The sequence below is a fragment of the Pseudoliparis swirei genome, chromosome 7, assembly GCF_029220125.1.
Source record: "Pseudoliparis swirei isolate HS2019 ecotype Mariana Trench chromosome 7, NWPU_hadal_v1, whole genome shotgun sequence".
Lineage (NCBI taxonomy): Eukaryota > Metazoa > Chordata > Actinopteri > Perciformes > Liparidae > Pseudoliparis > Pseudoliparis swirei.
In genome coordinates, this window is record NC_079394.1 from 1367323 (window position 1) to 1380496 (window position 13174).

Genomic DNA, 13174 nt, shown 5'->3' on the forward strand with positions numbered 1-13174 from the left:
ATCCTGGATCTTTTGATTGTAACAGCACACGCGTCTCTTTCTCTTCACAGAGAGAGAGAGCCGAAACACAGGAGATCCAACGCATCACATCGTGAGCCACGCTCATCTGGGTGGAAAGCACCGGACTGAAGCGGCGGAACAACACGCGAGCCGGCGCCGTGTCGACGTGATCCTGCTGGGCCTGTCGAGCTCAGAGCCGCTGACATGGTTGTCAGGTTTGGACACACACACACACACACACACACTGTGTAGGTCAACACACACTACAAACACCAGATTCCCCCGAGGGCCTTTATGTACACAGTGTCACACACACGGAACATCGGAGTCGTGTGTAGAAGGTGTGATGGAGGAGGGGTGAGGGGGCGGGGCCTACCAGAGGAGGCAGGAAAGGTATCTGTGTGTATGACCACAAATGGAGAGAGCAGACGCCAGCTGTCACTTGCTTATGTCAGCCCTATTCTCAGCTCTTATGCGTGTGAGTGTGTGTGTGTGTGTGTGTGTGTGTGTGTGTGTGTGTGTGTGTGTGTGTGAGTGTGTGTGTGTGTGTGTGTGTCACTGAGTGATCTTAGGTAGCCACGACTGGTTTCAATTACGCAGCAAACTTTGACCTTGTGTAACCAAGCAGGGAAACGAGCTACTGGGAGAGTGAGAGAGAGAGAGAGAGAGAGAGAGAGAGAGAGAGAGAGAAAGAGAGAGAGAAAGAGAGAGAGAGAAAAAGAGAGAGAGAGAGGTGGAGCATATTAGAGGGCGATCAGTCAATGTTTCAGATGTTTTGATAGAAACATGAAGCTCAGACGTCTGGGACCCAAAGACCTCCTGAAGTCACACGGGACGTACCCTTTTCCTGGGGGGTCCTCGCTCCTCGTCCTTCTGGCCCCGCCCCGCCCCGCCTCCTGGCCGGCCCTGCCGCCCTCCTTTGCCCTCTCCGACCGGAGGTCTGATGGTCATCCTGATTTCAGGTGGGCAAATGTAGTTCTCAAGGTTCTTGGGGGGCTTCTTGGTGCGCTTGGTGGTCTGAATCTTCAGCTTTAGACTTCCTTCCTGGAAACTTGCTTCCTTGATGGAGAACTCCTGTTCCTCCAGAAGCCCCTCCCCCTGTTCCTCTAGCCCCTCCCCTTCACTCACGGCACCGGTAATCACATCATCGCGGCGCGCCAAACCGACGGCCCCCGCTCCTTCCTGCAACTCTTCATTTGGCCCCACCCTGCCTCCCTGTAACTCCGCCTCTTTGGGTCGGGCCGAGCCAACCGGATCCCTCGGCTCCATCCACGCTCCCGCCAGAGCCAGTCAGGACGGGAGAAGCTGCGGCAGCCAATAGGACGGCGGAGAACGGTCGTCTGTCGGGCCGGTCGGTTGCTGTCGGTCCACTACTGGGGTCGGGTCGGGCGTCCCACCGGAACACAGCGCAGCCAGGGGCAGTCTGCGGAGAGAGAGACGGTGAGGAAGAGGAGGAAGAGGAGGGGACTGAGACAGAGCCACTCAGATGCCTGAGAGGAGACAACAGCAGGGGGGGGGCGCCGCTCCATTTGCATTTTGTACCTCGCATAAACAGATTTCTGACACCCACTGCCACTCGCCTCCCTCTCCCTCTCTCTCCCTCTCTACTCTCTTTAGTCACTCGTTCCTTATCTTCTCTGCCTCCCCTTTCCTTCCGTCCCCCACGACAGATCTGAAGCCGAGTCGAGCAGACCCCAGAGTGATCGGTGCAAAATAAGACATTCCTCTTCGCTGCTTTTGAACCCGGCTGAAGTCAGCCTGAGGACGCGGCGCGGGAAAAAATGGGAGAAGCTGACTTCTGTTTTTCTTTTCTTTTCAGCAGAGCAGGGAAGGAGGGAAGGAGTCACACACGGGAGAAGGGAAGGAGGGAAGGAGTCACACATGGGAGAAGGGAAGGAGGGAAGGAGTCACACACGGGAGAAGGGAAGGAGGGAAGGAGTGACACACGGGAGAAGGGAAGGAGGGAGGGAGTCACACACGGGAGAAGGGAAGGAGGGAAGGAGTCACACACGGGAGAAGGGAAGGAGGGAAGGAGTGACACACGGGAGAAGGGAAGGAGGGAAGGAGTCACACACGGGAGAAGGGAAGGAGTCACACGGGAAGGAGGGAAGGAGTCACACACGGGAGAAGGGAAGGAGGGAAGGAGTCACACACGGGAGAAGGGAAGGAGGGAAGGAGTCACACACGGGAGAAGGGAAGGAGTCACACACGGGAGAAGGGAAGGAGGGAAGGAGTCACACACGGGAGAAGGGAAGGAGGGAAGGAGTCACACACGGGAGAAGGGAAGGAGGGAAGGCAGCAGAAAGAGACAGAGGGAAGGAATCTAAATTATTTCCCCAGATGTGGTTTACGAGCTGGTCTGGAAAAACCAGAGTCTGAACTGTCTGACACACACATGCAGCGGCGTTAATACACACATGCAGTGAAGTTGATACACGCATGCGGCGGTGTTGATACATGCATGTGGCGACATTGATGCATGCGGCGGTGTTGATGCATGCATGTTGTGGCATTGACACACGCATGTGGCGACGTTGATGCATGCATGTGGCGGTGTTGATGCATGCATGCGGCGGTGTCGATGCATGCAGCATCATTGACACATGCATGTGGCGACGTTGATGCATGCAGTGGCATCAATACACGCACGTGGCGGTGTTGACACTCGCATGCAGCGGCGCTGATACACGCATGTGGCGGTGTTGATACATGCATATGGCGACGTTGATGCATGCATGCGGCGGTGTTGATGCATGCATGCAGCAGCATTGACACATGCATGCGGCGACGTTGATGCATGCAGTGGTGTTGATGCTCGCATGCAGTGGCGTCAATACACGCATGTGGCGGCGTTGACACTCGCATGCAGTGGCGCTGATACATGCATGCAGCGGTGTTGATACATGCATATGGTGACGTTGATGCATGCATGCGGCGGTGTTGATGCATGCATGCTGTGGCATTGACACACGCATGCGCCGACGTTGATGCATGCATGCGGCGGTGTTGATGCATGCAGCGGCATTGACACACACCTGCGGCGACGTTGATGCATGCAGTGGCGTTGATGCTCGCATGCAGTGGCGTCAATACACGCATGCAGCGGCGTTGACACTCGCATGCGGTGGCGTTGATGCACGCATGAAACACTCCATTCACATTCAGACGTACACATCAGAGCTGCAGCGCCCTGCTGCTACTTCTGAACATGTTGTCGTCAGCCACTCACAGGATTCAGCTTTTCCTTTTTGGATCGTTGCACATGCCGACGCAGATATATATGACATGCTTACAGTGTATCTACACACACACTCACTCACTCACACACACACACACACACACACACACACACTCACTCACACACACACACACACGCATGCATGCACAGATGTATTTACACAGTCTTACTTACACACAGGCGTATGAACAGAAAGCAACCAAAACAAACACTGGGCTCCACTTCTCACTGCGGCTCCAGGGAAGCCATCAGTCAACATGACATGAAGCATGACTGAGCTGGAAGAGCAGAACGCCGTCTCACACGCCGCGGCCAGACCGACGCCCTCTACAACGAGACCGACGCCCTCTACAACGAGACCGACGCCCTCGACACCGAGACCGACGCCCTCGACACCGAGACCGACGCCCTCTACACCGAGACCGACGCCCTCTACAACGAGACCGACGCCCTCTACACCGAGACCGACGCCCTCTACACCGAGACCGACGCCCTCTACAACGAGACCGACGCCCTCGACACCGAGACCGACGCCCTCGACACCGACGTGAACCCAGACCAGACCCCTACCTGGCACGACTCGAAGCTGACAGCAGGCTTACACACCTGAGAGCACAACCGGTTTAGAGTATATATATGAGAATGACCCTCCTACACTCTGCTCATCCACTCCCTGACATTCTGAGAGATGGATACTATTAGAGAACATTTCTTATGTACAATATTTCTACACTCAAATAAACACATATCGAGTAATTTAACAATATGTCGGGTGGTAGTTTATCCGTTTATATGTTTCAGTGACAACCTCTTGAGGGCGGCCGTGATGCTGATGTGGCCCTCGGTGAAAATGAGTTGGACAGCCCTGTAGAGCAGGCCTATTCAACTAGCGGCCCGCGGGCCGGATACGGCCCGTTTGAGTTTAACTACGGCCCGCAAGACTGCCTGCAAATCAGTATAGCTTGGTAAGAAAAAATAAAACTGACGGACACGCCTCTTTTATACATTGAGACATCTAACCCAGAGCCATTGAGTTTCACTGTTGCCTCAACCAAACCTGTATGGTTACATCTTTATGTTACGCACCCGTGTTGGTTGCCGGTGTTACACCCCTACTGGTTTTCAGACCTACTGGTTTCCCTGCGCGTGCGTTGTGTTCTCTTCACATCTGCAGCGGGGCTCTGTCTCGCTCACCAGATTCATCACACATTCACAAACATATTGCTGGAGATCTTTAAGCCACCGTTCATATCCATTTCGGCGATTACGATTGTATAAGTGAGCAGTGCATCACAGCCACGTATGAAGAAATACATTTTAGAAAAAATAAAAATAAAAAGATCGCTCGACCTGGTTTCGATCCCTTTCACGCAAAAGGAGTCTGCACTGAAAGACATGCAGCCTGTGCACTGCGCCACCAGATATTAGTTTCAGCTCAAGTAATTTATATATTGATGCATTAAGTCACATTTCTTATTTTTTCATGGGAACAGTTTGGTTGAAGGGATCTGAAACAACTGGTTACCTTGAGCGGATATTTACACTTTGAAACATGTTTATATTGATGCTTGTTCGCAACACTTTTGCCACACAATACCGACGCATTTTCGTGTGTGACTGTTTACCTGTGGAAATATACATTACTGTTTTTCATTTTTAGCCATTATTTTATCAATATTCTGTGCGGCCCTCACACCCCCCGTGATTTTCTTATTCGGCCCACTTGCTACTGAAGTTGAATAGCCCTGCTGTAGAGGGTCCCAGCTGACATCGGGCGACAGGTGAGGCGCAGCACAGGTTGCCCGTCGCTGACAGGGCACACATGGCAGTCTGGAGTTGCCAATGAACCTAACCTGCATGTGGGAGGGAACCAGAATAAATCCGAGTTCCAACCCAGATCCTTCTCGTTGAGAGGCTAAAGACGGCACCGCCGTGCGCCCCGGGCTGCAGGGTGATGGAATAATCAGAATCCACAGCGGTATTTCAGTGTTGCACATACACAGCGTCCAGGCCTGAGGTCAAAGTCAATGGTTAGTCATTTTTCTTCTGCACTTGATAGATTAAATACAAATGAAAAGGTTTGTTTCTACTCGACCTTCTCTTTAGCCGTGACGTTTTCCGCAGTCTTTCGGACCGGACTCATGAGGGTTATGGATGTCGGCTCTGGTAACCACATGGCGGTTATGAATGAAACAGACTTACAGTCCAGTGGTTGTGCATGTTTCAGCTTGTGAACTCCCAGTTCCTTATGTTACACAGCCAGCTTCAGACTGACAGTCATTTCCCAAAGCATTCTAATCTGCTTTCAGATCTATAGCTGTCCAACTGCAACCTCAGCAACTCCAGTTATTCTTTGTTCACGGTATTGTTTGTCTGTTGTGTTTGATGTCAAGACAACAAATACTGCCATAGCGACAGTCCAACATCTCAGATGTCGCAGCTTGATTGACCTCTTCTACTCTGACGCTCGCTGCACAAACACAGGAAGACGAGGGTTTCATCAATCAGGAGCCCTGACCACAGAGAGAGGAGGCTCCATGTTTAGTTTGATGGATTAACAGATGATGTTCATACCCCATTAAGACCAATAGGAACCACTGGCTGCCTGGAAGTTGGGAAATCAGTCCAAAAACATATGTTATGCTTCTGGAGAAAGTCAGAAGTGATGTACAGTGGAGACGATTTGCATTTAATGGGCTATACGATGCAAAATCACCCACGCGGTCCCGCAGTAACGTTTCAGTGTTCAAAGATTTCCAGGGATAACCAAAAGGTGGAGAGTCCCTCATGGCAGCCCGGTGACTCGCTCTCATGGCATGTGTGAAGCCACCCTTTCTGTCATGTGACTTCGGACAATGACAGGAAAAAGAGACAGCTGCCAACTACAACATCACACACACACACACACGCACACACACGCACACACAAAAGAAACCGGTCCACTTTGGGTGGCGCTCTTAAGACTCAGAGCCCTCTCACAAATATAAGCCAGTATGACAACAAAATGGTGTCATGCATGAGGACATGCTTCATTCTGGGCCGTTGCTGTGTCAACCACTTAGCTGCCCCCCCCCCCCCCCCCCGCTGCTCACTGCCCAAAGCTGTGTTAGTTCTCTGTTACCGGCAGACAGGCTGAGAGTTTATGTAAGTCTGACCCCTCCTCGGGCCTCCCTCGCCTAGCCTCACTGTCTCCCCTCTCTCTCACACACACACACACCTCGACGAGCCTCAGACAGCAGGGTGATTGTGAGAGGCCAGACTCGCTGCATAAATAGCTTTATTATGTTCTCAAAACTACGAGCGCTAACCAGCCTCCCTCTCAAAAAGCATAAGGTCATCCGCTGTGAGAGGCTGTGAGTGAGACTCTCCTCCAGCGTGTCGCCTTGCCCTTTGAAAACAATGATGATAAAGCATCGATAATGGCATGCAGATGGACAGAGCGGAGATGGTGAACGCTGCAGAGCAAACAGAGGAGGACTGAGTGTCAGTGAGGAACAGAGCGAGATGGCAGCAGGAACACAACCTTTTAAGGCTGCATACCCAGCAGCCCAGTGCCTGAGGTGGACTCAAAAATAGCTCCTACACACGAGCAGGCAGATGCACACGCACACACACACACACACACACAGGATCACACATTTGCACATCCACAAGCACACCAAATGCCCGTGTGATTGCACAAGGCGAGGAGTCTCCTTTCCTCCTTTCCTTTGATGTGAGTGTCGCCGAGGCTCTGCCATCCCTGGCTGTAGATGAGTATCTCAGAGGGATGATGAATATTGTCTGTCTGCCATTTTCATTTTTCATTTATCTCTTTTTCTCTTTTATTCCATCCCTCTAGTGAAGGGGCAATCACGTAAACCAATGTTTCTAAAAAGGATCCAATCTTTGGTTGGAGACAAATCAAAAGGAATGGCCCCGGCCTTCTAACACTTCCAAATCTAGTGGGCACACGCATCAGTTTTCCAACTGGGGGTCTATTAGTCCTCTGCCTCGGAGCAGAGCTCGGTGAACGAAGCCATCTTTTCACGCTGTCCACATCAGAGAGCGTATTCGGCTTTTTTTTAAAGTGAACAAGCTTCTATTTGGATTTGAAAAATGGAATAAAACCCTTTCCCAGCTGAGGAAGGACGGCATGTGTTCAGCTGTAGGGCAGCGGGAAGGACAGTCCTAAAGGGCCATGTGTGGGACGGCCGTCCGTGACGGCCTTGCAGCGCTCGGTGCACACGCTCCTCTAGACGCCAGGTAGCCCTCAAACCATCCTCACCTCACTGCCCCGCAGAAGCAGATGAATGTTAAACCATTTTAACTGCAGCAGAAGCCACAAAATGGCTGTCAGCAAAAACACCTCCCCTTCTCCCCAACTGTCTTCCTCCTTCCCCTCACCCCCTCCCCAAACCTCTGTTCTCTCCCCTCTTCTCCGTGCTCCCGCTTTCCTTTCCCCTCCTCCCTCCCTCCTCTTTCTGTGTGCTCTGCCAGAAGGTGCTCCGGTGCTGTATTCTGTTCGGAGAGCCAGCCAACAGTCCGATGTGTCCTTGGATCCCGTTCTCAGTCCCTGCTCCGTCTCTCTGTGATCCCACTTCGACCCGAGGTATCCAGCTCAGAAGGGGATTCACCGAATCGATGTATCACGCTTTAATTTAAAGGTGGCATGGGCATCTCATTACCTGATATGAGCTTTAATAACCTGCTTCATACTTTTTTTTTCACAGCCGGAGTTTCAACTCCCTCAAACCTCAAACCTGTGACTCGATCAACGTCTGAATCGCCTCTCTTGTCAATCCCAAAACCACATCTCTGTACATCGAGCCACTGTCCTCTTACATTTGCCTCCTCTCATGCGCTGGTTCTTTCTCATCCGTCGCTCATTTCCACTCCGTCATTCCCTGAATGTTTCTTTCTCACGTTCCCCTCACTCAGCTGTGCTTGTCTGTTGATCTTGTGGGGCTGTGGTTGTGGCGGAGGTTTCCGGGGGGCTGCTGATAGCACCGGGGTGCCGTGATTCATGCTGCCGCGTCATCTTTCTCCACACGGCCAAAGCATGGCCACAAATGTCTGACACCCACTTGAATGTGATCAGCGATCGGTGAATGGAAACCCGAGTGGAGGAGCTGGATTCCAGCGATCCCACGACATGCACCGTGTGCGTGCTGGCGTCTCTGTCCTCGTGCCTCAGTGGAATGTGAGGACGTTGTGCTCCACGTGAAGCTCGACGTGAGGAATGACTCCTCGCATACTGAGTGTGCTTCAAACAGCAACTTCCACAGCACTTGACATGATGTGTGTGTGGCAGTCGAGTTGTCCCTCTGCGGCCTCGACAACTCGACCACGACAAGGAGATCCATCCGACCGCGACGATTTCAAATATGCTGTTCAGTCAAATATGACATAACTCTTGACAGACTGAAGGAGAATCAGCCGTCAGCTCGCTCTGCATGTCCCACACTGGATGCTGTGTGGAGGACTGAGAGGATCCAGGAGGACACCATGTGTGGCCAGCAGTGAGCTGCTCCTCATCCTGTCAACCAATCAGTTCTTCTTTCTCTTACAGCCAAGTCATTACCAAGTTATTACAGTCTGCATGGAGACTGCGTGTCCAGCATTGTTTTGGGCGGTCTGCGTCTACGTGCGTGAATGTGCGCGTGGTGCTTTGAGTATGTGCACGCGTGCACGTGTTGGCAACTTGGCATGTAACGACAAGCAATTCCATATATTTCACGTCAATTCCACACACAAAAAACAGGGACATAGCATAATATATATATATATATATATATATATATATATATATATATATATATATATAGAGAGAGAGAGAGAGAGAGAGAGAGAGTTGGATAGGTATAGATGGATATATTTTAACTACCTAGGGTCAGAAAGCATGTAAAAGGCAAAGCACGAAAAGCAGAATCATCAGCTATTAGCATGAATAAAAACCCAAACACATCGGTAGGAAAGGTGCATTCAGGTGTGGAATGTGGCCGCCGGGACTACTTACCCATGTCTAATGTCGTCACACACTCGGCTCTAACGTGTAAATATTTGATCACGATCATTTACAATCCATTGAGACACATCTGACACACGCCGCGGCGGATGGATGACAGCCTCCCGGCAGCTGTCAGGCAGAGGAGACGTCGGTGGATCTCCTGACAGAAAGCCCGAGGAAAATGGCGTCAGCGGAGCGGAGGAGCGCGAGCGCGAGCAGAGGCTCTGCAGCCGCTCGGCGGCAGGAGCCCGGCAGACACGCACGGGGATCCAGTCGGGAACGTGGCGCTTGTGTCCAAATCCTCACAGAAATGAGATCGTTCGGGGCTCGTGCGGATTGACTCGTGCGGCGGCGCGCGCGCGCGGCGTCTCCGGTGCCTTGCAGGATCGCTGGTCACTCCGGGAGCTTTTCGGCGCCGAGATCCCTCTCAACTCCGCAACTCGGTCGGTAAGGGGGGGAGGAGGGGGGAGGACTACTACTGCAGTCAAAACAAGCCCGCATCCGACTCCAAGCCCAAATCCAGCAGGAAAATGTGAGCGGCCAGACCGTGCGCGCATCCACCGGGACCGGAGACTGAGGACCGGAGGCAGGAGACCGTGGTTTGGGTCGCGTTCCCTCGCCAGTTGCATGGGATCAGGGCTCTCTCTCTCTCTCTCGTCCTCCCTCTCTCTCTAGCTCGCCCTCTCTCTCTCTCTTTCTCCCTCCCTCGCCCTCTCTCTCTCTCTCTTTCTGCTTTTCCGATCGGTGAACGTCAGGTCCCGGAGCCTGGTGTCTGGTAATGATCTCACCCAGCAGACTGAACGCTCAGTGGCCGCGCAGAGCGGAGCAGAGGAAAGAGGAGAGAGGAGAGGAGGAGAGGAGGAGAGGAGGAGCGACATCGCCTCCAGCTGGCGCAAACACGCTCAGCGCGTCTCCTCTTGCAACTTCCCTTAATTCCCATGGCCTTCTCCGGGGGACTGGATACAAAGGGTGAAAGCAACATCTGGCAAAAGGCCTGCTGTGTTGACTGAGTCGGTGCTGTGAGGAGTGAAGTGTTTCACTTTGTCCAACACACACTGGTACATGCCTGGAGCCTGCAGAACCTTAGAGGGAGAGATATGAAATCATTATTTTGAACATGCATATTTTTGGGATAAACAGGATAATTATAAATACTGAATTTGGGTTTAAAATGTCAGAAACTACACATTTTATGTTTGATTGCCTCACGTAAATTATTCAATTCAATTTAATTCAGTTTATTTGTCTAGTCCATTTTCACAAATTAAAAATGTATTGAAATAATATAACCAGGCTCCACTCATCTATAGACATGCTCACCTCCGCTGAGTCATTGTTAAAAACATAAATCTAATCAGATGTTTTATTGCACATCCTGAGGGAATTTTGACATAAAACATTTTCTAAACCTGTTGTGTAACCTATAAATAAAGTTTATGACTGCTGTCTTTATACGTAATGGTTTGCCCATAAACCAAAACTACTTGGATAACTTGAGATGATGTTATTTGACAAGCACGGTATAATTAAATCCAACTTATGTGTGTATCAGTGTGTGTTTACTGAGACAAAAAGTTGCCGCAACACACTCCCCGCGCTTCAGAAGAAGACAGGAAGGGTGTGTGAGCGGGGAAGTGTGGAACATATACTACCAACTACGCCATGGCCCTACTGAGACTCCGCCCACTGCTGAGACTCCGCCCACTCCTCCTCTCTACCTCTGCCTGATGGACCGTGGAGGTCTGGATGGTGGAATATGCCGACTACCAACTCTTCATCCACTCTGTCATCTTCATTGTGTTGTTCATGTGTTTTAATTGGTGTGTAATGATTCCTTCTGGTCACATGACATCTATGACACCTGTCCATCCTGGAGAGGGATCCTCCTCTGTTCTCTCCTCAAGGGGTCTGACCTTTTACCCTGAAGGGTTGTTTGGGAGTTGTTCCTGATGCAATGTGAGGTCAAAGGTCAGGGATGTCTATGCGTACAGATTGTAAAGCACTCTGAGGGGAATTTTTAATTTGTGAAAATGGGCTCTACAAATAAACTGAACTGAATTGAATTGAGGTGTGCATGTGTGCTGGTGCTTTCGCTTTAATAAGTCAAATTTACAGCGGGGTGGAAAACCCACATCAACCTCCAACAGGCCCCGGTTGTTCCGTTACAGTAATTCATCGTTGTCAGAAGTTGTGTTTGTGTCGTGTCTCCATGCCAACCTTGACCTTCCTCGCATGGAAAACATCCTTTAACATGAACAAGTCATGCAAATGATGTCAGATGACCTTTCCCTCTGGGTGCCACACAGTTAGAGCTGTTTCTCATCCCTGGCGTGTGTGTGTGTGCGGGTGTGCGTGTGTGTGTGTGTGTGTGTGCGTGTGCGTGCCCACGTGTAGAGCACCCACTGGGAGGTATTTCATTAGCGGGATGGTATTTGTGATCGTGTGCTTATAGCACGTAAACACAGTCGAGTTTCAAACCTAAAAAATGTGCAATGCCATCAGTGGTTTGGGTGTTGTTACTTTTCACTTCCCCTGCTGCTGCACATTGATTAGATTCACAAGTTTGTTATGTGTGTGTATGAATGTGTTTATACTGGAGTCTCTATTTCATAGGGAGTGTATTCCTCATTTACTCATTTCTCCACTTATGGTCAGGAGCCACTATTGTATTACTGCATGTGATTGATTTACATCTTTATGAGGGCCACGTGAGCATTATTGTGAGATGAGAACAACAACTGGAGAAACTATGATCATTATTGCTCTTTGCTTTTAAGATAATTCTGTTTTTTCCCGCCAGAATAATGTTCAATAACAAATTATAGTTACAGCTGGGTTTGGGGTTCAAATTGAGCTCCAAATTAAAATGAGGCTTATGGTTAATGGGGATTGGAGGGTTTTGGAGATAAATACTATAAGTGCACACATTTAAAAAGTGTGTGTGTGCGTGTGTGATCACAATCATGTGTGTCTATTGATTTGGGATGTGTGCAAAAAAATACAAAGAGACCCCTGAGAGTGAGGTCCAGCTTAACAAAATAAATTTATTTCATAAAATTAACTAGCCCATCAAAACAAACAAAAATGGGAAGTAAGATGTTTTGAATTGTTATGGATACAAAAAGGGCCGGGGGGTTTTCCGTTAAAAGTAAATATTGTTATGATGGGGAAGGAGCGCCGACAGGGCGGCGTCCCCCCCAAAATTCTCTATCTAGAAATCCCTTTCCCGCCCCCCCTTCCCCGAAAGGGCATCATTTCCCCCCGCCCCCTCCTTCCCCCATGGGGCATCATCTTCCTTTTCCCTCTCCCCCTTTCAAAGAAAAAAGCCCCTTGCCCCCCTTTCCTCCTGTCTCGGGAAAATTTTGGCCCGCCCCCTCCTCCTCCCCCAAGGCAATACGCCTCCCCTCCCCCTTTATCAAAACAAGGTGCCCCCCCCCCTCCGCCCCAAGGGCTTATGTGCCCCCCTCCTCGTCTCTGGGGAAAAGGTGACCCCCCCCAAAAGGGAAAAGGGCCCCCATTTCCCCAATAAAAATTTCCCTTTTTTCCCCATTTTAAAGGGACTGGGGGGAAAATTTAAAGGGAAAAGGCCTGGTGTTCATTTCTCCGCCCCCCCTTTTTTAAAAAAGTGCCCAGGGTGCCCCCCCCCGGGGGCAAGGGTGGGGCATCCAGCCCAAAAACCCCGAGCCTTGGGCCCCCTGCCGCCTGCCCCCTCCTCCCTGGGGGCTCTCAGCCCCCCTTTCCCCCTCCTCCCCCCTTTTTGGGCTTCCATGGCTCCCCCCACCTTGTCTTAAGGGGACTCCCCCGCGCTGCCCCCTTTCCCCGGCCCCCAAGGGAAAAGGGGGGACCCCCTTGCCATGGGAACACGCCGGCCTCCCCTCACCCCCCAAACCCATGCTCTCGACTGAAAATTTGCAACTCTGGGCAACTGCGCCCCCCCACCCTCCTTT

General features: G+C 51.1%; 1 protein-coding gene across 7 annotated transcripts in view; it reads right to left on the bottom strand.

The window, feature by feature from the left end:
- Positions 1 to 10981, bottom strand: part of setbp1 (SET binding protein 1) — a 44347-nt gene extending 33366 nt beyond the window's left edge. For 5 of the 7 annotated variants that reach the window (XR_008832347.1, XR_008832349.1, XR_008832348.1 and 2 more), the window contains exons 1-2: positions 9237 to 10981; positions 841 to 1423 (exon numbers count right to left, since the gene is read on the bottom strand). Coding sequence is in view for 4 of the 7 variants with exons in the window: in XM_056419367.1 (XP_056275342.1) it covers positions 841 to 1269 (429 nt within the window). In the remaining 3 variants the exon portion in view is untranslated. Of the gene's footprint in view, positions 1 to 840; positions 1424 to 3412; positions 3571 to 8062; positions 8642 to 9236 lie in introns of those variants that run through there. The other 2 variants (XM_056419368.1, XM_056419369.1) reach the window with 2 other exon arrangements.
- Between the last annotated feature and the right edge of the window lie 2193 nt (positions 10982 to 13174).